Genomic DNA, 24,841 nt, shown 5'->3' on the forward strand with positions numbered 1-24,841 from the left:
CGCCAGTCACTAGAAGTGAATTAAAATCTAATTCCCAGGTCGTCCCTCAAGACGTAACATATCCCTGAACAGCTCTTGATTTGCATATACATGTAGCTAATTCCCAAGGGAGGTTTGAAACGAATTCCTGATGTGGACCTTATTTGTAGAGATCAACTCCTAGCGTTATGTTGCTTATTTTCAAAACGTAATGAGGTATCAAAATTGCTATCTGGTAGTTTTGTAATGTTTTCTGTTATGTTCTAAAATGCCCCTTGTTCTGCGGTGTCCAATAATTTGCCACTACTGGGCTAGCCTAATGGTAGTCAAGCGTGTTAAAACATCATACTATATCTCATAAGTGTTGAGTGCTAAGCAGAGAAATATACAGCAATATACAACGATGGTATCTTTCACTTATAAAACGAATTATGTATCTCAAAAAGCTTGGATATTGTATCATATACATTTAAACCTATGTTTAAAGCTATGCATAAACAAACAAAATCAATGCATTGATTTTTGAAAAAGAAACATCCGGTTATGTGCAAATGTTTGTAACAACCTAAAGGATAAAGATCTGTGAATCTAAGGTCTAAATATGTTTTTTCAAACGCTGTCCCACTAAGATCAATCCATAAAAATCGCGTTGAAGACTTCTTAGACGTAGCATACTATTTCTTATTGATGCATACTTCGTGAAATAGATAGTTCCCTACTGTGTAACTCTCTGGCATTATCTACAAGGCATTGTAAAAGAAGATCTGAACGACAACAGCGGCAATGGTCATCCAAAGCGTGGCTCGGTCCTTCGGCCCATGGTCGCTTGCATGGAGGCCTGTAACTAAAAATAAAGTTAGTTGTGAAAACTTGACAGCTATAAGAAACAGCTATTGTATCAGTTGGAAAGTATGAATATAAAAAAGTCATCCATAAAATCGAGCCCGTGTGTATGATAAAAAAAAGCAATGTTTAATTAGTGCATTTTCTGAGAAAAAAAACATGATATCCATATGAGGCTGTAATGTAGATTGGCTATTTGCTAGAGAGTTATCAACATGTTTACCTTGCTGTTCTTGGCCCCTGGTCGGTTCTGCGGTTGGCCCATGGCCATGGGTGGGTCCACCGCTTTGTTCTTGACCGTCCGTAGAACCTCCGGTGGGTGCTTGACCACCCGGAGGACCTTCGGTGGGTTCTTGACCACCCGTAGGTCCTCCGGTGGGTTCTTGACCACCCGTATAACCTCCGGTGGGTTCTTGACCACCCGGAGACCCTCCGGTGGGTTCTTGACCACCCGTAAAACCTCCGGTGGGTGCTTGACCACCCGGAGGACCTCCGGTGGGTTCTTGACCACCCGTAGAACCTCCGGTGGGTTCTTGACCACCCGTAGAACCTCCGGTGGGTTCTTGACCACCCGGAGGACCTCCGGTGGGTTCTTGACCATCCGTAGGTCCTCCGGTGGGTGCTTGAAGATCCTCTACCCGGCCATTGGCACATCCCTGCTCGTCCTCCAGTGACATACAGTCTGGATGTCCATCACAGACCAGATGAGTTGGCAAACAGTACAGTTCCGGCACACCGGGCAGAAAACATGCAACCGTCGGGCAATCGTCTCCAGGACCTTTCAAAAACAACATTCACGGGTCACTGTCGAACATTATGGCTTATTGATAGTCTTTAAAAGTAAAGTACATGTATGTTTTTAAAACCTCAAGTTAAATCCATATCTGCCAATCCTATACAAAGAAGAAGAAGAAGACAGGAAACAGTTTTGAAAATCCCTTCTGACCTAATCAGCACCCCTCCCGTGATCAGAGATGACGATAACTTTATTCCATAGCCCATACCATAAAGAAATATCATATAGAAAACGTCTTGAAACTTTTTTAAGGCCATTTATTTCTAAAAACAACTCTCCAAACACCGTATGGAATGCTAATGTTTCATGCTTCACTGCTTTAGTGTGTTTGAGAGTGAGAGAGCGCGCGCGCGCGCGAGAGAGAGAGAGAGAGAGAGTGTGTGTGTGTGTGTGTGTGTGTTTGTGTGTGTGTGTGTGTGTACAAGAATGCGTAAAAAAATTATCGATGAGATTCAAACAAAAAACTCAATAAACGCTTGAGCTTCGATCCATTGAAATACAATTCAAGGACACCGTCACAGCGGTCAGCACCGGTCAGTTTTGTAGGTTTGCAAAGTCAGTGAAATCGCTCCGTGTCCTGATTTTTGTTCAAGCTAAGCACCATCTTTTGGAAGAGACGTAAAATGGGGGTCCCGTGTTCGAGGATGTTCCTCGAGCACATTCTACAGCCAGAAAGGAACTGGGTTGCCCTGAACCGGGCAAAGGTGGCAAGGACAGGTGACAACCTGCTACGGTGGTGGAAGACCAACAGTGCAGCCTGCAGCTGCGGTGAGGACCCCCAAACCTCACAACACCTGATGCACAGCTGCAGACCTCGAAAGCCAACGAAACTGCACTGGACTGGGTAGTGAGAATGAGCGACAAACTATGAATTGGAATTGAGAATTGGGTACCTACTGGCTGTAATAACAGAACCTGGTGAATATGTATGAATTCACCTTTATTTCCGCTTGTTCAAGTGAATTCAATGCGCTTCGATCTGTTGATAGATTCAACTAAATACTAGGAGGTGATATTCCTTATTGTGTACAGATAGTTATGTACATCAAAGAATGTTTGGACATTAGAACAAACAATATGACACGTGAAATTTCGATATGTTGCTCTATCTCGTATGATTGTGTGTAATCAAACTCATTTGTATGCACCTATTCGCTTGTATGTATGTATGTACTATGTATGTATGTATAGATGTAGTAGACCTTACGAAAGTCGCTGTAATTTTGTTGCGTCAATAAAGATTGTATTATATATGAATGCATGATAAGATAATGATATTCACCGGATGGTGGAGATGTGACGCCGTCGCATCTCTGTTCGTCCTCTTCTTCCAGACAGTCCGCGTCGTCGTCACAGCCGAACACGCCAGGAACGCACGACGCGTTCCCGTAGACGGACGTGCAGTTGTAGCTGCAGGAGCCCCACTTGTCACGCAGAGCCTCTTCAACTGTAAAAGCACATGTGTATTGATCATTTTGTGGTAAAACTTTAGATTACATGTAGCACGATACAACTATTTAGCGTCTTTTTTTAAGTTTAAAATGAGTAAGTAAGCACCTTTAAGTTTATCAAATTACGCACGAATCACAACAATTTATACAATCTTCTGATCAAAGAAGTTGATGGATTAGGTCAACGAACGTTTCACAAGGATCTCTCAACGATAACTGCATTGAATATCAAGTTGGAAAAGTACAGTGTGTTCTAGAAGATGAACATGGCTTTTTAGTGTACTTTTGACTGGATCGCGAGTATCATTTCATTTCAACTTTAATTCAGGCACCTGGCCCATATGATACAACATACAAAGAAGAACGACTACATAAAATATACAATACAATATAACTTACTTATACTATCTTTTAAAAACCAGGTTGAAATAATGACTACAGAATGTGCTGTAGTATAATGATTCGGAATGTATGAGTGTCTGTATGATAATATTGTCAGAACAGAGCAAACGAGAAACAAAAGAATGCGATAGTTTTCGAAGTCGGGCATCAAAAGAATCGATTGAATCATGAAACAAAGTTTACTTGGTGACATTGTAGAATAAACACTGCTCCTGGCCAGGGCACGATTATACTACAGCCTCATTAATTGTCTAGCTGCTTGTTTGCGAAATGCATAATGGAACAAGCGGCTGGTAGATAATGAACCTGAAATTTAGAAGAGGAAACTCTGTCATTCGTAAATATCTAATGCCATATATGCTAGTCATAGAATGTATGTAAATACGACACATGGACTATCGATTATGTATTTACTATAATCGGGCCTTTCGTCCTCTCCGAAAGCACAGTCCCGACGTCCGTCCCCCAGCTGTCGTGTTGGTAGACAGGTGACGTTGTTGATGCAGGAGAAAAAGCAGTCCTTCGATACTCCTTTCATGACACAAAAGAAAGGCATCAGTATTAGTTTTTTTTCCTGTATTTGATTTAATTGTATTGTTCCTGTATTTGATAGAATTGTATTTAATGTAGGCGGACTCAAGGAAGATTAGTGTAAAAATTTCAAAAATTGTACACTAATGGAGATCTGAATAAAACAAACAAACAAACAAACAAACAAACAAACAAGTGAGAAAGTAGAAAGTATCTTATCCTCCAGGGATGTCTTACCCTTGCTATCCATACAATCATACTACAACGATAACCTTTCGACACAAATAATCACATAACCCTAACCCCATGTTTTTGTCTGTATCTGTATCTAAATAAGCGGTATAACCCCCCTCTCACTGGACCCGCGGCACGCTGGTGGCGTCGCTGCGTCCTAAACGGGATTTGTGTTACCCTTGACTTTATAATGGGAGTATCATTCAAAACGTACAAGTATGGTAAAAAAGACAACAAAACACACAAAGCTTACAAAGATTAGTTTTTTGCTGATGAAATTCGTTGAGTGCTTTGTCAATTCGATCGGCCGCAGCGACGCCGCCAGCGTACCGCGGGTCCAGTGAGAGGAGGGCTTAACACTAATCTCCAAGTACGGGGCTGACTGGAGCTTATCTGGCTGACTGGAGCTTCTCTGGCTAGCATATACGATTTTCGGCGCCCCGTGTAGATCTGCTTGGAGATTAGCTTAGCACACCAGCTTCGTATGCGCGCGGCGCGGCAGCAGCTGGCTATATTACACTGAACGCCCTGTTTTTGATCTCACAGCGTCAGAGATTGTCATTAGCTCAACATGTTCTGTTCTCTTTTTGTTCGAATGGTAGAATAGATTAGAAATAGAAAGTTATAAAGCCACTACGATATGGCCTTGTCTTAAATCAATATCCGATCCTCATGTGACAATCAAATAAAACAACCTGCTATTTAAATAGTGAATTGAATGAACTGGAATGGTTATTATTACTATTATTATCATGATCATCATCAGCAGCAGCATCATCATCATCATCATCATCATTATTATCATCATTATCATAATCATCATCATTATTATTATTAGTGGTAGTAGTAAACCTACTCTACTACTAACATCACAAAACCCACATATTACAGAAAAAGTGGGATCAGTCGTCTTTCACTGTCTCGGAAAAAGAAGCCGAACCCAATAAGTTTGAACTTAGTGTCAGAAGTTAAGACTAGTCATATGTTAGATTGTTCATCATTGTCTGTCCGTCCACTCCGTGTTACATGTACATGTACTTGCAATTAGCCCGCGGGCAGGAATTTGCAATAAACTTTCTAGTATCCAAATTTCTGAAACGTTGTATGGGAAAGTGTAAAGGTGTACGTGTACCAAACTCTAGTCTAGGTCACCATAGAAGGAGGAGAATTCAAAGCAACAACCGTCCAATTACCGGGAAACAGGAGCCGGGATACCATATTTCCTAAAATTCACTTTTATCACCTGTGTAGTATCTAATGCCAACTCAGACACGGACAAAAAATAGCTATGCCTTCAAGTGCCAGTGTTACTAACCCAGGATTGAGGTGTTCAAAAATCCGTTTTCCCTAGAATTATCATGGAGTGCATGGAACTGGGTGCCACCAAGTATTGTAGGGGCATCCTCGCTTTAAACAACCCTTATATTCAGATGTGTAAAGATTAGGTCAGTTGGTCGTTCGGTGTAATATAACCAGCTGTCACCGCGCCGCGTGCCTGCGAACCTGGTGTGTAACGCTGAGGGAGGATTATACCGACTATCTCAGGAAAAAGAAGCACCGGGAGGCCACAGCTGTGGTTCAAGAGGGACTTGAAGGCTCTAGATATTGATACGGAGCACTGGGAGGACCTTGCAAGTGACCGTTCCAGGTGGAGATGCACACTGTCCGGACACCTCAAATCAGGAGAAGCCAGACTGGCGCACAGCGCAGAAGAAAAGCGGATCCGCAGAAAAGAGCTGAGTCAGCTTAAAGATGTGATTTTTGTGGCAGAGACTGCCATTCTCACATAGGGCTGTTTAGCAAAAGTCGATTCTGTAGGGCTGCAATACTGACCGACGGAGGCCATATATACACAGTCAGACACAGATACAGTCAATAATGTACCTTGAAGACACCTCTGTTCGTCCTTCCCGTCCAAACAGTCCACAAACCCGTCACACACCCATCCATGTGGAATGCACGGGTCATCCAGACCAGTAAAACATTCCATTGCACATCCTGGTAAGAAGGGAAAGAAGGCACATCCTGTTAACGTGGGGTCGTGTGGCGTAACGACAGGATTTTCGACTCAGAACCCAGGGGTCCCGGGCGCCACCGATCTTGTGCCCTTGGGAAAAAAGGCACTTTACACGATTTTCCCCACTCCACCCAAGTGTAAAAAACGGGTACATTATGTGTGTGGGTCACTACATCAGCAATAGCTGCCTGTGTCCCACGTGTATTGCACTGTTGCAATTCCAATAAAATAAAATAAAATAAAGCTAAAAATACATAAAATAAATAAAAAGAAGGAAAAACAACGTGCAGCATGAGAGTGGTTGATTGGATACAGGCCGCTATAAGCATGATTTTGTGAAAAGGTCTTGAATTAGGTATTTCAGCATTTTTGGAAGCAGTAAAGGCACTTAAGGCAAGAAGCTATACTGTTTTAACAAAACTGCGTGTGTTTTGGTAGCTGTTTGAATCTTCCATAGACTTGGATGGCCAAAATTAAGCATGAAACATTCTATATCTTCAAAACTGAAAAGCAAGGTTCTTTTATTCACAACCAAGTATTTTACAAGAGCCGACGTTTCGACGACTGTCTGCCATCTTCATCAAGGCAATACCGACTAGTTCACAGTGCACTGAAGCTAGGTGTTACTGCTAACAATGCAGTCCCAAGCGTAAAGTATTGTTACATTAATAGATACTGTTCAACAACAATGGTGGGATGATGTGGTTCCAAATGTAAAGTATTGTTATACGAGATTGTTATATATCTTCAAAACTGTTCTCTGCCTTATATTCGGCGACTAACGGCCTTACCGCCACAGTCTGCCTCGTCCTTCCCTGTTGAACAGTCCACCCTGCCGTCACAAGCCTGGATGTCATGAAATACTTCAGATTCCTGTCCCGAGCCGGCATCATCCAGACACGGACTGAACTGGCTGTAGATTTCTTCAAGGCAAAGAAGTAACAGTGTTTTTTGATTGGCACGTAAAATTAATGTATTGCTAATATCGTCTTTACTGACTGAACTGACTGTAGATTTCTTCAAGGCAAAGAAGTAACAGTGGTTCTTAACTGGCACGTAAAAATCATAGTAATGTATTGCTAATATCGTTTTTATAGAAATTGTTGTTCGGTTTAGAAATTTCAATTCATAGAAACGCTCCCTTCATATAAGTGATGATACATTTTATATTACTAATCATGGTTAAAATATCCAGGTTTCAACATATGTATCTTCAAGATGAATATCATCGACGTCTTAAGCACGATGGTGGCAATATGTATGAGAAATAGATACCACTATCGTTATACATATGTATGAGCGGATACCTCCTGGTATGTTGAAATAAAGGAGTAACTGTACAATAATAGAATAGATTACATAAACGTAACGCTGTACAGATTAGAGGCAGTGATGAAACAGAGAAAATTAACACAACGGACCATAACACCCGAGGTCATCCAGCATAGCCGTCGATGCCAACCCGCACTCTGCTTGAAGAATGTCTTCACATGCAGGTCTGCAAAACAGATACATACGCCCCTTTTCGGTTACCTTCATCAAAAAGGGTTATTTTGGGGTCTCTGCGCCTTGCCTGTGTGTCTATTTGTATGTTTGTTTGCATGTCTGTGAGCAGCATACCTCGAGAAGTGGATGGATCTTAATGATATTTGGAATGTTGATAAGTGTTGGCAACATGAAGAAATGGTGAGATTATAAGTCCCTGGCAGCTTTCCATGGCACTGCAGCAGAACTTCTTAATTTGATATCTCGTGTTCTGGACATGCTATGGACGTGTTCTGGATATTTCAGAAATGCCATGGATTTCACAAGTGTATTGCTTTTGGTTGCTTGAAGTTTGGGCTTCCATTCAGCTCTTGGAAGTTTAGCATTGCAAGAAAAAAATGTTTATTACAAAATAAGACAACCTAGTATGCATTTCTTTAATGTGTGTGGTGAATTTTGATTAACAAATAAACAAACAAATACTCCGCAAGAGTTATTCAAGTAAAGAAATTATGTACCTGTCTCCATAGTTATACATGCGCGGCAGACATCCGTCAAAACGCCAACAAAGGCTTTCCTTTGGTTGGCATGCGCCGTTGCAACGTGCTTCGTAATGTTCGCACCTTGAATCTGATGGAAAGCATCGATTGTAAGGTGCGCTTATATGTACATGTAGGTACTGATATAGCCTTTAATCAAATTGCCGTATGATGAAATATAACTACAAAGGCAACATTTGCAAGCAAATACAGCATATTTCACTTTTTAAAGGTCACTCCCGTGCGAGAATGGACTCTTCTGGCGTTACCTCCAGTTAAAATGGACCAGTTCAAAAACATTTCCATAAAAAAAAATGTGGACTTTTACATAATCACCCCAGTCCAAAATTGAATTTAATAATTACCCCCATGCAAGAGTGGAATCTTCCAGCGGCACCCCCAGTCCAATGGACCAGTCCAAAAGAACCCCCGCTCAAATATAAGACTTTGGTATAATCATAAGTCCAAAGATGGATTTTGTTTTAAATTGACCCCCCCCCCCCCATGATCATGGATTTGACTCGATTTGAAGATTTGACAGTAGGTGAAAATGAAGGAGGATATTAAGAAACATCAGGAAAAACAACATAAACACAAAGTATCAACTCTTGTGTTTCGACGAGGATTTTCAATGCAGTTAACAATTACACAATGCAGCATGTTATTGTGCATTTTCCTCTCATATGGGGGAAGCTTTAACATTTGATACAACTGTAGTACTCTTGCCATGTAAAATAAGATTTTTTTACAGCAAAAAAACAACAACAAAACAAATTATCTGTTACCAGCTGTATCCCTGACTAAAATTTCTACCCTCATGGCAATTTGATTGTGGAAGGTCAGAGGGTAGAAACGAGTGAAGAGCGCCTGAACTGGGCTGTCCAACATGTTGCGTACGTAGCGATGGCTGTCCGTGTTTCCTTGGAATATCTGAAACAGAAACACTTGAACAGGAACAATTGTCCATATGCATGTGTAATCACTACGATTGCCACCCGTTTCATCAGGTTGGGAAGTCACTGACTAAAAAGACTCTTTTTACACAACCAAGAGATTTATTCCACCGACGTTTCGGTGACCACCAAATACTTTGCGTTTGGGAATGCATCTCATCAGTATGTACTAGTATAAGCTGCGACACCTGTGCTGCATTACTATGTGAACCAGTCATAATTGCACTGAAGAAGGTGACAGATGGTCACCGAAACGTCGGTGGAATAAATATCTTGGTTGTGTAAAAAGAGTCTTTTTTTCATTACGATTGCCAGTTTGAGCCTCAAAAGCACCGGTAACTCCTACGAGTTTGAGAGTCAAACCTTATTCTTTTCTATGGATCTCGATATCAGTGTAAATCAGTTCTTTTGAATTTCGAATCGATCTGATTAAGTTCAACTTCTTTCCCGGTTCACTAACGTTGCTGGCATCAATCTGGTGTTCCTGTTAGCCCTGTACCGCCATATTTCCCCCTGCCTACCTGTCAAAGTGCTTTGGGCAGAGGCTGGCCCCTTCCTCCTCTCCGCAACATTTCCCCCTGCCTACCTGTCTAAGTGCTTAGGACAGAGGCTGCCCCCTTCTCCTCTCCGCAAAGTTTCACCGTTTTTTTCATCGATTTCTATTTCTCTGGATTGTTATGGAGTTACCGTGCTTGCATGCAAAGAAAGAAAGAAAGACAGTCAGTTAGAATATGTTAACTTGATTTAACCATTCCTTCGTCGTCGCCGGGACTGTTTGTGTATGTAGTCCAGGTTGGGACATCCAGACGGACTCGGAAAGCCAGCTTGTATGACGTCACCCATTGGTCCAGGTTGTAAGCCCCCTGGGTGACGACACCGGCTACATCGTATAACCTGTCATGCTGAATCTAGAGAGAAAAGAAAAGAAAAAAAAAAACACCCTTGCTTAAAATTTGAACATAAATAAATCAATTTATCAAAAACACCACATCTATATTTTATATCACCCTGATTTCTCCACGTTTTCAGACAAAAAGAAAACTACTCTCCTCTTAACATCACAAACCAACACATTACAGAAAAATTGGGATCATTCGTCTTCCACTGTCTCGGAAAAAGAAGTCGAACCCAATAAGTTCGAACTTAGTGGCAGTAGTTAAGACTAGAGTAGACATATGTTATACTGTTCATTATTGTCTGTCCGTCCACTCCGTGTTACAAGTACATGTACTTGCAATTAGCCTACGGGCAGGAATTTGCAATAAACTTTTCATATATTCATTTATCCATATCTTTATGTTTGGGTTTTGGCACTTCGACCTTCATATCGTACTTATGCACAAATATGATATCAATCTTAAATACAGCTGAATCCCTCAGCATAAATGTCAGATTCTGTCTACACAAAGTAGCATTTTTTTCCGTAATGGTGCGTTCTATTTCTATTTTTGGGATTTTGCTCTACATAAGTGGGTTATCCAGTCCCTTCAGGAATTAGTTGCTCAAAATAGGACTATACTGCGAAGTGTCGAAGACCGAGTTCATACGTTCTGTCTTCGCACCGTTGGGAATAAAAACTTCATCTGCTGTTACGCTAAAAAGAGTCGAAGACCACGAGTGCGCTGGCTGAATATCATAGACTCTGCAAGGGACTTTGCAGTAAGAACTGCAATATCTTATGATATGCAAGCAGATTCTTACTCTGACCGTTCCCCTCCCCGGACGGTTGGTGATAGCTCATGGTGATGATGAGCATTTCTTGATTTTATGGTATCATTCGCTATCTACTCCCCAGGCCCGTACCCGAGCAATTTCTTAATCCTTTGACCACCTCAGTAGTGTGGTAACACTGAGAAAGGTACCTGCAGCGCAATCGGTAGTGTGCTTCGCCCAGAACCGAGAGGTCCCAGGTTCGAAACCCCGATATGCCTCGATTTTGTGCCCTTGGGAAAGGCACTTTACCCGACTTTCCTCACTCCACCCAGGTGTGAATGGGTACCTGACTTCGGTTGGGGAAGGTCACCTGCTGGCGCCGAACGGCAGCCGCCTAGACCCATGCGATAGTTCCACAAAGTGGAAGTGTGGAGCAAATCTGTATCTGTTGTGTATTATGTGATTGTAAACTCTGCAGCAATTCAGCACTGGCTGCCATTGCACGGGTAATTTCTGACCAATAAACCATTGTAAAAAGTACCTGCAGCCACTGGTCTGCGTCAAGACCCGGAGCCGGAGACCAGCACGCTCCCTGCTGCTGTCCCCGCCCGTTGTTCAGTCGTGCCTGGCGCGGGAAGGAGGAGTCGGCTCGCGACGAGGCGCGCATCGCGTGGTTCGGGATCTTCGGAACGGCACCAGGATCGTTGGGATCCAGTCCCACTCCCAAAGGAAAGTACCCTCCTTGATTCAGCCAAGTGTTTTCCTCTGAAAAGAAATCCTTTAACTATTGTACCATCAACCAACCCACTTATGCTTCAAAACGTGGGTCACTTTATTTTCCACTGCCTTCAAAAAAGAAGTCAAACCCAACCTTAGTCGACCATGGTTATCATAGAACGCTCATAGTAGACTAGATAACTATTCCGATTGCCATGTATCCATGTACCCGGTTGTCTGCAATTAGCCTTTGGGCATGAACTTGCAATAAAGTTATATTGTATCTTGTATAACTGCTACTACTCTAGTTTGTTTACATATGAAAGATGCTAGATAGTTGCAACTGAAGCATTTTGTTTTTTCATTGCATTTCAATTGTCAATACATACATACATACACATGAATAAGAAATAGAAAACAAGAACAGATACAAGCGTAAACCACGGACCCAACGATAAATGATAGATATTGCAAAGGATAAGACATAATAGATAGAAAAATAAAGTTTTAACATTCTAGGCTATGGGACAATACAGATGATATAAATTAAAATGTATGAGAAAGAGAAGCGGAACCAAACAGACTGTAACAAACTCAAATACAGAAACTAATTCAAAACAATTGTTCAGAATAACCTTAAATAAATAACAAGGCAAATAAGACAAAAAAACTGATGCGAACAAAATCAAAAGAACAAGTAAATTCCACATTTTGTTGAAGATAATGAGGCCCTGTGATTTTAGAAATCATAAACCTTTCGGCCATACATTAATTTTTTTGTATGGGTTTCAAAGGTCAAAGTGATTGAATGTATAATTAAAGGAGGGGTGGTAATACCGAAAATTACAATAGGTACCGAATGAATATATTTCTACATTGTACGTACTTCATCAAAAGAGTGGAAACTTTGAGAGATTGTATGACATGCTTTACAGGTAGGTTGAGAAAGAAATTGTCGGTGTAGCCAATCAGCCAACCAACCAACCAACCAACCAACCAACCAACCAACCAACCAACCAACCAACCAACCAACCAGCCAGACATTCAGCCATACAGCCAACTAACCATTTGTGACGTACACCTCCATCACCATGGCGACCCAGCCTTCATATCCTGTCGGATACAGACGTATGTAGCGTGACGTAACCGGATCCGGAAATGGACGGCTCACTTTGTTGTACCGGTCTCTGTTTCCTTGGAAAATCTGGATAGAAAATAAATGCTTTAGCTCATTGATTTGGGCACGGAAATAACATAGACTGCGCAATATTCATCGTGGTCACCTAGGGCTGTGCGGACACATCAGTTTGTTTGTTTGCTTGTTTGTTTGTTCTATATAGATCTCCATTTAATTTAGTGTACAGTTTTCACAAATCATACACTATTCTTCCTGGAGTCCATCTACAGTTGTAAAATTGGCTGTTTCGTTGTGTAAACTCTCCTATCTCTGTCTGTCTCCTCTCTCTCTCTCTCTATCTATATTTATGTTTACATGTATTGTTATGAATATATGAGTAAGGTATTCAAAAATTCACTTCATAGATATGTCCCTCTGATCACATGTCGAGGTTCAACGATAAGAAGAACTTTTTTACCTGTGCGCTGCTGCTGTTCCCTCCGTACGGTGACCACGAAGCGCCGTCCATACTAAAGGCTAGAGTGAATGACGTCACCCAACTGCCCAGGTCCCAGTGCGAGCCGCCTCCCCTGATCACCACGCCGGTGACGTCAGTAGTCTTGCCAAAGTAAACCTGCAGTTAAGAATACAGATTTATGACAAAACGTTACTGCTACGTAAATGGATACATTCTTGATTATTTCTAGCCTCTACCAGTCTCCGCGGTTCGCTGGGGGCAAAGTAGAAATTGGCCAAATAGAGTCAATTGTATGAAGGGAGTCGGCTACGGAGATAGGGTCAAATAGGCGCCTGCGAATGAAACCCTCGAGTGCCCCGGCAATATTCTCCCTATAGCCGGCGTAGTTAGTCTGGTAGAGACTAGATTATTGCCAACATCCCTAATTTGCGTTACACAACCTCTCGCTAGCTGTAAAGGGCGTAATGGGCCACCTACCCCGAGAGAGTGCGGCCGTTTGTCTCTAAGCAAAGAGACTGCACGATTTCAAAAAGAAAATTAAAAGTACCGTTAGGAGCTCGTCATTCATTATCAATAAATGAAAATGAATCCGATAGGAGCTCACGTGTCTCTGTCATTAAGGAGACCAGTAACCACCGCTTTCAACACCATGGTAACATAACATTTGCATAAACAGAGTTAGGCTTTCCCAGTTCTCCTGACTCAGAGATGTTCGCTATTAAACACGTTTCTATAAGCCTGACCTGTTGAAGGGATGCTAATAGCGCAGTTTATTATTAACCCCTTCAATGATCAGGAAAGAAAAGAGCGTTTTAAAGAAGCCACCAAAACTTGTCCAAATGTTTACTGACGAAAAGAAAACTAGAACCCTGTTAACCTCTCAAAACCCACTCATTACAAAAAAGTGGGACACTTCGTCTTCCACTGCTTTTAAAAAGAAGTGAAACCCAAAAAGCGTAGATTGTATTCCGTAGTAGTTCTTAGAATAGCAATTTGTTCCACTAGTCAACATTGTTAACTCGCACTATCTGTACAGCAAACCCTTGCTATGCATTTTTTCATGTTCCAATTAGCCCTCGGGCAAGAACTTGCAAATAAAACATCATTAACCCGATACACAATAAACCCCAAAATGTTGTACCTGAAGCCATTGATCCTCTACAGAACTTGGTACCCAGCAGTATCCTGCTGTTGACGGGGGTGCGTGCCGAGCGTGAAATGGTGCGAACTCCGACTTGTACTGAGAACTGGCCGTGATGTAAACATCGGGGATGTACCGAGTCGCCAGACCAAGAGGGTATCCAGGAGGTGTCGCATCTGTTGAAAATATACCGACAGTGAGCTATTCCCTGCACTACTAAGTAAACCGAACACACACACGCACGCACACACACACACACACACACACACACACACACACACACACACACACACACACACACACACACACACACACACACACACACACACAACACTCACACACACACACACACACACACACACACACACACACACCAACAGCCAACGAATTAAGATAATATGCAAAGTGTTGGGCCGAGTTGACCAAAGTGTTTATGTTGGGCCGAGTTGACCAGAATAGCCGTGGGCCGAGTTGATAAAGCGAAGCCGAAGCGTCCGACATTCAGATGAAGGTATATGTTTTGGGAAAGATAATCTACAGCAATTACCCCCACAGTCATCTTCGTCCTCCCCTCCAGTGCAGTCCGACTGGTTGTTGCATAACTGGGACTCCAACAGGCAGGTACCGTCCGAACAACGGAACTGTTTATCCCCGCAACCTGTAGAGACATGAATTTTGAAAAATTATACTCTCGACTTTCATATGTAAGAGATACATTTTTCTTAACACCTGTGTTGCATTTTGAAATACATGTTTGGTAAGATTATGACATAACTGGTACACGACAATGTGAACAAAAGATGTATATGCTTCCTTGATATTCCAAATCTTACTGTCAATTCATTTGATTTTGTTTGGAAAGTACTAATATGGTATTGTGTCTACCTAGTAGTTTGCATGTAGCGATATAAATGACATGAGAATAAAATCATCTAATACTAGTTTGTACCACCTGTAACAAATACTAGTCATTGATTACTGTGTTTGCTGTGTTTGTTTGTTTTATTTGTTTGCAACTAAGTTAACCCTAGGGTATGGATTTGCATGTGATGCATTATTATCAATGTCTTAAAATATTGATTGTAAAAAAAATATGGTATCTGACTCTCACCTGTAGAGTTAGTGACACAATTTTGCTCGTCTTTTCCGTTCGAACAGTCCTGCAATCCGTCACAGACTCGGTACCTTGGCAGACATCTGCTGCCACACTCGAACTGAAAACTACTGCAGGGTCCTGTATGTCACGGAGCGGAGGGTACCCCTTGTCACAAGATTAGAGACAACAAGAACGGCAGCGACAACAATTCAATGTATGTATATATAAAGAGAGAGAGAGAGAGAGAGAGAGAGAGAGAGAGAGAGAGAGAGAGACAGAGACAGAGACAGAGACAGAGACAGACAGACAGAGAAAGACAGAGAGAGACAGAGAGAGAGAGAGGGGGGAGAGAGGGGAGAGAGAGGGGGGAGAGAGAGGGAGAGAGACATAGATAGATAGATAGATAGGTAGATAGATAGATAGATAGATAGATACATGTAGATAGATAGATTGATAGATAGATAGATAGATAGATAGATAGATAGATAGATAGATAGATAGATAGATAGATAGATAAATAGATAAATAGATAGATAGACATAATTTATACATAGTTAGAAAGTTTGAGAAAAATCACCTCCACATCGTTCTTCGTCTTCTCCTGTGCTGCAGTCCCGCTGGCTGTCACATAGTACGGAGTTCGACAAGCATGTTCCATCCACGCAGGAGAACTGGTCATCCCCACACACTGCGAAGGTGAAGTTTTCGTAAAATTTTATTCGTGCCACATGAAAAATAACCGCCGACTCTCTTGTAAACTTTGTTGTTTGAAATAACCAAATAGATCAATTTGAAGTAGCGTATGCCAAACTTGCAAATGAAGTCCAGTGGGCATACATAACATGTATCCCGATGCCAAATTTCAGGTCAGTGAAGTATAATACCAGGGCATGGGAGCCAAAATGTACATATTTGGTCTGAAATTTGCCCAAAATTCGAAAATACATCAGTTAAGTTTAAAGTACCGTATGCAACAAAAGTTAATGGCGTCCTGTGGGTATATGTCATAGACATCTACATACCAAATTCCAAGTCATTTGGTTTAAACATCAAGTATACCCAGAGCCCAAAGTATACAGGTTTTTGTCGGAGAATCCCAAAATAAATCATTTTCAAGTAGTTTTGAAAGTGTGAAATTCGATGAACACCCATGCATCGACACGTTGATGACGGTTAGACATCCAGGCAGTAAGATACGCCAACAAAGACAAGCAACTGGATAAAATTTTGAAAATTTCAAAATTTTGAAGGTTGAAATTTGAAAGTTGAAATTTGAAAGTTTCAAAATCTTATCCAGTTGCTTAATGAGTAACTATTTTTGGCCCATCGACATATGTCATAGGCACGCACGTACCAAATTTTCATTCGGCTATATTACCAGGGCACAGGAGTGAAAAATATACATTGTTTTAAATTGCAACGAATCCCCAACAAAATCATTTTGCAGACTCTGAGATATATGCCAAAAATGTGGAGAACATCCTTTCGGTATGTGTCCGATGCAATCTCACATCAAATTTCTGGTCATTTAATTCTAATTTCCAGGAGCCCAAAGCATACATTTTGGTTTGAATATGAAAAAAACCCTCAATAATATAATTCATAATGTAAAAAAACAACAACAATGAAACAAATTCAGTGGGTATTTCTGTACCGGAATAAAATTTGAAGTCTGCTTCTGACGAAAAATCAAGTTAACGACATGATGTTGCCATAGGCAAAGTATTATAGGCATTTGATTAAACACACCCCCGTTGACCTGTTTTAACGGAAATAATTAGCGTCTAAAAAACGCGCACTCAAACAGCAACCTACCTACTCGTTGTCCAAAAAAACCGACATCACTTAACCAAGGCTCTCGGTAAGGATCAAGGCTGTGACCAGTTGCAGTGATGAGCAGTTTCCAGAATCTACTGGTGGCCGAGAATCCACTAAACTCTTGTCTCGGGGGTCCCACCGCATCGGTCACAACCGTCACGTCTTCCCAGCTGTACGGGTTAGAGGATGCCGACCTTTTGTTCCAAAGAAACATCAAATAATTCGAAGGCAAAGTGCAGGCCGACTTAAGTTGTACACATCTTATATTCTTGCCGCCACTTGTACATTATGGAAAATAGAATATTTGACAACACACTCAAACTTATGAATGACATAAACCTAGTTGAACATAAGTCCGAACTCCAAGCGGGAAGGAAAGCAAAAAGGACACAGTCATATAACTAAAAACGTTTTGGTACTGTGATGAAGGCAAGTGTGTCTAACATGGTTTTACAGTTGATACTCGAATAACTAAGCTAACTACCACGTAGTATTAAAAGTTGTTTAACGTTGTCAGGGCGGATGTTGAAATTAACTGTGTGCCGACCTTTGAAACTTGAATGCTGAAATGTCGTGGTCCATGTCTCCCCAGTTGGTAATGCTGATTTTGGAAAGCATGTACGGCACGAGAAGATCGAAGGTGATGTACCAGGGGCCCTGATGTGCATCTGGCATCCACACGTAGTCTTCACCATCAAGAACGTTATAAAGATCGTACCCAGGTACCGAACGTGTTGAATCGATCGCCCAATCGGTGGATCTTTCCAGCCAACCTGTGTAATTGTGAAATTGAAAATAGATCAGTTGATTTAGTGAAAAGAGCGTAATATTTGTGCAATTCCAGGTTCCCCATTTTCTAAATGTAAGACGGGTTATGACGTCACAAAGAGGCACGAACTGTCATTCATACCTAGAGCTCTGAAGCTGTGTAATAAGAACTAATCTCCTACTATGCGATTGCAGGTAACTTCGAATTTACCAAGATTGTTTTGGAACAACATATCGATGATCTGTTTTATCTGCTTTTAATCATGTTTGTTCGCTTGTGATATGCGTGATTTTCATACTATGTAATGTAACGATCAATTAATTGCATGTAACTATCGACATAATTCATGTTAAATTTCATGTAAACATGAGGATGCAACATGCAAGGTTGATTGTAATAAATCTAAATCTGAATCTGAAAGCCTTTTGATTTGAACATCATATGCATAGCACAGAGGTCCAGCATGTATACAAAGTATCATTCATCCTTTTCGACCCCGTTGATTTGACAAATATGACACTTAGGCCACAGCAAGTAAATTCTATGAATGACATCCTCTGTCGCCTGGAAACCATACCCTCGGTGCCTCCCCGATATCTCTACGTCGCTGGGAGTGACCCCCGCCCGCCCAGACAGCTTAGCCCACTCGGGGTGTTGTTTACGGCCTTGGATTAAATTAGCTCGCCACCGGCGGCGAAAGTAGGGTGGTAGCGGAAGTAGGGTGGCAGCCGAAGTAGAAAGGCTATCAGAAACGGTTCAATAAAGCAGACTGGGACCGGTAAAACACCCCTAAGCCGATCCCTAGAGACTGGGACCAGGCTACATCCTCTGCAGACTCCACATCCAGTGCGCGCAGGCGAAAAAAACAAGGCGGGCAAAAAATAGGATATCCACATTTTCAAATTTGAATACCATAAAGCATGTATAAAGAATTGAAGCGATAAAACATGGTATTATAACCAACAAATCTTTCATGCCTGTATTCAATATAATATCAACTAGATAAAATTTGACACTCAAGTTCGATCCGAGTTTGTATAGCAATTGAAGAACGAAGAGACATGGTTTCTCGTACATTGGGCACGGGAGTCTCCCGAGTCATGAGACTGTGACTACATGATGCTGGCTCTGCTCACTTTGTCTCAACTGAAGTTCTCTCCACTATTGCTGTCCTGACTGTCTGGCTGAATTGTCTTGCCTCAGAAATACCCCGTTATTCTGTCTTCAACAGACAGACAGCTAAACAATGGTCTACACAAACCGCATGACAGTAGTTACTTCATCTGACCCTGTTATCGGATTGGTTAGTAGTTCATTCAAGAATAAACATTGGATAACAGGTTGTTGATAATGGCACAGCAATTATAGAATAATTCCAATTACAAGTTTGGTATGAGGGCTGCACTGTCTCTTCCTAGATCCTGTAAGTTGGTGACGAGGAGCAATCTTATCACAGCTTGCATACACAATAATTGCACAACACCTTTGTACGGATTTTTCACCATTCCGACATGTGCAATTGCTTTTTACGGCATCTAGAACGTTTAAGCGATGGAACTTACAGACGTTTGCGACATATTGCCCCATTTTCGGTATATTGACCATTGACGAAGGTAAAAAAAATATTTCTTCTATTTCAAAATCAGGCGAAAATCAATGCTCGCTCGCGTCATCCATAAAATTTACATGCTGTGGCCTTATGAACTATAATTGTCTGTGCTAGTTTTATACCCGATTTTAATGTACATATCGGAATATGAAACATTCTTTTAATGAATCTTTAAGCAATCTTTAGATAAGAAATGTTTTAAGAATAAACGTAGTTTCGCACAAATTGATATCTATGAAGTAGCCATTGTTATTAGAAAATGATTTTTTTAATTGCCCGTGTATTCACACTAAGAGTAAGTCTACTTGGTCTGAATGAATATATTTTGTCTTCAGGCCACTAGAACGTTAAAATACACAAGCAGAATTCGCCAAAAATAGTTACTCAAGCAACTGGATAAACGTTTTAAAAATTTGCTTGAGTAACTATTTTTGGCGTATCTTACTACCTGGATGTCTAACCTTCATCAACGTAACAAGTTTGTTTGTTTGTTTGTTTGTTTGTTTGGTTGTTTGGTTGAACCTTTGTTTATTCATGATAAGCTCAAATCGGCACGCAGGTCGCTTTTCATTGAGGTCATGAGGGAAGAGGTAAGGGTCAGAATCACAGATACAATATAACAGAGATACACGGTCCTTTGAGTCCTAATTACTCTGTAGTAGAATTCGGTTTACCAAAATGGAGTGTGTAGTATGATAACGATTCTTAAGTTTATCCCCACCTCGAGTTACACAGTTTATCTCGTCCTTTCCGTTCAGACAGTCCTGCACACCGTCGCAGACGTGGTAGCTTGGCACGCTCCTCCCGTCACAGTCAAACCACTGGAACACGCTCGGTGTGTCTGCTGAAGGAGGACAGACTAATGTATTTATCTTTATTAGAAAAATACCGGAACTAATGATTAAACCAGCTCGATCATAACTGTTACGCTATATCAAAATGTATGCTAGCCCTTATTGTATTGTATTAGTTAAAAAGATGCTATATCAAAATGTATGCTAGCCCTTATTGTATTGTATTATTAATTAGGATGTTAAGTTTTATTCTATACTTCTACTTTGTATTATGTTTACGAATTCTTGCCATACTTTGTACCATGTACAATTGTCGTGCAATAAAGTTCTTCTTCTATCTTTATATATGATTATGAATTGTTTATCGTAAGGTATCCTTTTGTATCCTGATTTATTATGATTTGTCATGTAATGTAAGGGCTCCCTTGGAAATCAGTTACATTGTAAACTGAAGGGACCACCCTAAAGATTAATGAATACAACAACATGAAAAAACAACCCTGAAGAACGTATTCCCAAATACTTTCAATCAAACAATTTAATTTTGTCATTTCCAATAGATTGTTTATCGATGAATACAAAATCAGCGGACTTTTTGCAGGACCTGTGGTGAATTATACCCCCTTCCCACTAGCTATAGGGCGGCGACCTCGCTGCGACCTAACAGTTGACAGATTGCTCAACGAATTTCATTGATAAGAAAACAGTTTTTACGCTTTGTGTGCTTTATTGTCTTTTCAATCATTCTGTTTTTTTGAATTATGTTTTTTCTCATATCCCAAGAGAGTATTTCTCAACCTTAAGCCCCCCTCTCACTGGATCCACGGCACGCTGGCTGCGTCGCTGCGTCCTAAACTGGATTTGTGTTACCCTTGACGTTATAATGGGGATATCATTCAAAACGTACAAGTATGACTAAAAAGACAACAAACACATAAAGCTTAAAAATATTCGTTTTTTGTCGATGAAATTCGTTAAGTGCTTCGATCGGCCGCATCGACGCCGCCAGCGTGCCGCGGGTCTAGTGACAGGGGGGCTTAACCTAACTTTAGTCAGGCCTTGTGAGGCACAGCTTTGCTGCATACATGAACGCCGTAGGCATGCAATGACAGACATGCACTGAGATACATTGCCTTTATGTCGTGAAAAGAATATTGCACCCTCTTATCAAAGCTGTTCAACCTTCTTTCCGCTTGCTCAACAGAATTCGATACATTCCATTCTATAGATAAATTCAAATACATGCTAGAAAGAGACAATCCTTACTGTGTACAAATAGGTAAATATATCAAAGAATGTTTAGATCTTAGAACTAGTAGTGTAAGTGATAAGTTAAACTCGACATGTTGAAGTATTCATATACTTGTACGAAGGTCAATAATTCTGTATACCATTGTTTGTTTTTTGCATGTATAGTTGTAGAAGACCTTACGAGAGTCGCTGTACTTTTGTTGTGTCAATAAAGATGTCTATATCTATTCTATCATATCTAGTGGCTACTGTTTACTGTGAATCAGTATGCATTTCTTTCTTCATACCAATAGTATCTTTTGGAAAATAACATCCGTTTCACGCCTTTAGTGCTACTATAATTGCGAAAAGTATTATGTTTCAATGACAATATCTCCCTTAATGGCTGCTTTAAGTTGCTCAAAGTAAAAGCAGATATGACAGGAGGGATGTATGTTGTCTGGATGCATGGTCTAACCTTTTGCGCATTATAAAGTCCCAGCCACTCTCTGCAAACAACGGAATGATATTTCTAAGGCCCAATTTACACTTGTCCTTTTAACTGTAGTACTACACATTGTAGTCTACTATTGTAGTAGTCTATAGCTTTTTACTGGGTGTAAAAGGAAAACTACTGTAGTCTACTACAGAAGTCTACTACGCCCTCGGAGGCTGTAGTACTACACTTCGGCGGAGGTTCTGTGAGACTTCGAACCGGGTGTAAAGCGAAACTGTAGTACAGAGGTAGTAGACTACAGTTCGAAGGCAACAACCGGACCATGTTCGATCTGACGTAAGTCGAACTAAACGCGTGTTCCATTTCGGGTCATCTGCGATCATTCTCTAGCTTTCACAGTAAAACCGAGCTGTCAGGCCCTTTTCCTTGGTATTTCGCATCAGTAAAACCCCTACCATTTCACAAATAAAAACCGTGCTGAAATTCCCGCCCGGGATTTTTCAAAGGTCACAATAGGTCACTACAGTTTCATGGCAATCGAGGAACAGCGGGTGCCCGGCTAGGCTTCCTGTCAGTGAGTGTAAAGCGGACGTGAAGTTGTAGTGTACTAAAAAAAGTAGACTACGATGTGTAGTACTACAGTTGCAAAGAATAAGTGTAAATTGGGCCTAACTTAATGCCGATTGATTACTGACAATATGTTAAAACCTACTGTGACAGTTTTCCTCATCCGCGCCAGAATAGCAGTCCTTGTCTCCGTCACACACCGCAGTCTGGTCGATGCATTCCCCACTGTCACACTGCCACAGGCCCTGATATCCACAGGATTCTATAAGTATTCAGATCGAAATATACAGTCAAAACTTTTGAAGGTATAACTTTGACATATCATCTAAAAGTGGGTCGCCATACTGACATACCAGCAAGGGAGGGTGACCCTGCAGAACCTTATTGCATCAACTTTGTGAGGATGCGCGCTGTGAACTAGAACTTAGAAGACCTGACTAACGCTTTGAAGTATCGGGAGGGATGGGTGGAAAGAGTTAAGAACATACGTACAATAGGAGAATGATGACACACGAAATTGAAATTCTTCCCCCTGAGAAGTATAGGCAAAGAGTGGTGACTATGTCAATGTGGCGTTGCGGTGGCGCAGTGGCAGGGTGTTCGGCCCAGAACCCAGAGGTCCTGGGTTTGTCCCGCTGACGTTGTGCCCCTGGGAAAGGCATTTAACACGACTTTCCTCACTTCACTCAGGTGAAAATGAGTACCTAGCTGCGGTTAGGGACGTCCCTCGAATAAGACGCTAAATGGAGGTCCCGTGTTTGAGGAGAGCAACACCTCAAGCACGCAAAAGAACCCACCGCACTTAACGAAAAGAGTAGGGGTCCTTTCTGGTGTGAGTGGATTATATGAATTTGTTCAGATATGCAGCTTGTACCCTTCAGTACAAACCTGGTGTGGTACGCCTTGAGGCGGTTCACCGGGTATGCAATACATACATACATACATACATACATACATACAGACATACAGACATACAGACATACAGACATACAGACATACAGACATACAGACATACAGACATACAGACATACATACAATGCAGTAAATAAAGATTAAAGAAAAAACACAAAATGAATGAATGTGTCACAATTGTAAATACTTTCCAGGTATTCATCAATTTATAAACTTGTAAAAGGTGTTTCTTCAAAAAGTGATCCATCTAATAGAATGAAGACTTTTTTGCAAGTGGAAAGAAAAGCAGCATTTAGTGTTTATTACTATGTACAGTAAAGAAGCCATGGTGTAATGATGGTCATTTTCAATATGTATAAATATGTATCAATAAATATATTCTTGAATATGAATACGTGTGAGAAATAGACACAGCCATTCTATATGCATGAGAAGATGCTTGTTGGCATGTTTGAATATAAATATATATATAACGTTACATATGAAATCAAATCAAAAGTCAGCAAAGCCTACAGCCAGGAGTTCGCTACCCCCAGACCCCTGGGAAGACCACCTAAGCTATGGAAAGACCAGATTGATACGGGTAGCAGAGGCTATGGCACGGGTCAGGGCTTCCTGCATGGAGGAACCTTTTGGAGAGCAAGGGGCCAGCTACTGGCCTGGGCACGTAGTCAGGCAGGTTACAAATCAAATATGAGATCACAAAACTCACTGCACAGCAGTTCGTCCGTCGCGTCGTCACAGTTGTTAACACCGTCGCACAGTTGGGATGGTTCTACACATGTACGGTCGCTTTCACACTGGAACTCGACACTGGTGCACTCTGTACAGTGGTACAAACTAGTCGTCAGTGCAAAACAAAAGGTGCATATAAATATAATTTTGTCCTCCTACCAGATGTCCATTTGCCACTCTTGTGCCTCTTATAGCTACAATCTTATCGACTGATTAATCCGTTCAAGCGGTGTAAACATGGACCCAAACACCATTTCATATACATTTGCCATCATATCAAACTTTAAAATTCGTAAAGCGGTAAGTCAGTTAATCCTTAAGCTGCCAGTTTTTTAGCCAAGTAAAAATAAAAAAAATGTTTGACCCCTGAAGTCCCTCAGGAAACCCGCGAAACAGCCGGCAGCCCTAACTCCCCTAACGTCCGGGCTTCGAGCGCTACACGCACGCAAAGCTGTTTTCTTCTGGTGAATACCCTATCCCGGTTATAACCGGGCCCAGCACACAAGGCATGTTTCTGT

General features: G+C 41.3%; 1 protein-coding gene across 1 annotated transcript in view; it reads right to left on the reverse strand.

Annotated features, from left to right (window-relative positions):
• Positions 1-719: 719 nt before the first annotated feature.
• LOC136432043 (low-density lipoprotein receptor-related protein 2-like) overlaps positions 720-24,841 on the reverse strand; it is a 28,838-nt gene continuing 4,716 nt past the window's right edge. The window contains exons 2-23 of the mRNA XM_066423061.1: positions 24,301-24,411; positions 22,822-22,938; positions 20,350-20,472; positions 17,798-18,023; positions 17,248-17,444; positions 16,010-16,120; positions 15,448-15,570; positions 14,884-14,994; positions 14,337-14,512; positions 13,196-13,351; positions 12,666-12,804; positions 11,425-11,648; positions 9,980-10,138; positions 9,063-9,207; positions 8,257-8,368; positions 7,675-7,751; positions 7,045-7,176; positions 6,121-6,234; positions 3,886-4,002; positions 2,901-3,065; positions 1,046-1,600; positions 720-817 (exon numbers count right to left, since the gene is read on the reverse strand). Coding sequence (XP_066279158.1) covers positions 720-817; positions 1,046-1,600; positions 2,901-3,065; positions 3,886-4,002; positions 6,121-6,234; positions 7,045-7,176; positions 7,675-7,751; positions 8,257-8,368; positions 9,063-9,207; positions 9,980-10,138; positions 11,425-11,648; positions 12,666-12,804; positions 13,196-13,351; positions 14,337-14,512; positions 14,884-14,994; positions 15,448-15,570; positions 16,010-16,120; positions 17,248-17,444; positions 17,798-18,023; positions 20,350-20,472; positions 22,822-22,938; positions 24,301-24,411 — 3,488 coding nt within the window. The remainder of the gene's footprint in view (positions 818-1,045; positions 1,601-2,900; positions 3,066-3,885; positions 4,003-6,120; positions 6,235-7,044; positions 7,177-7,674; positions 7,752-8,256; positions 8,369-9,062; positions 9,208-9,979; positions 10,139-11,424; positions 11,649-12,665; positions 12,805-13,195; positions 13,352-14,336; positions 14,513-14,883; positions 14,995-15,447; positions 15,571-16,009; positions 16,121-17,247; positions 17,445-17,797; positions 18,024-20,349; positions 20,473-22,821; positions 22,939-24,300; positions 24,412-24,841) is intronic.

Source organism: Branchiostoma lanceolatum, chromosome 4 (genome assembly GCF_035083965.1).
Source record: "Branchiostoma lanceolatum isolate klBraLanc5 chromosome 4, klBraLanc5.hap2, whole genome shotgun sequence".
Classification (NCBI taxonomy): Eukaryota; Metazoa; Chordata; class Leptocardii; order Amphioxiformes; family Branchiostomatidae; genus Branchiostoma; species Branchiostoma lanceolatum.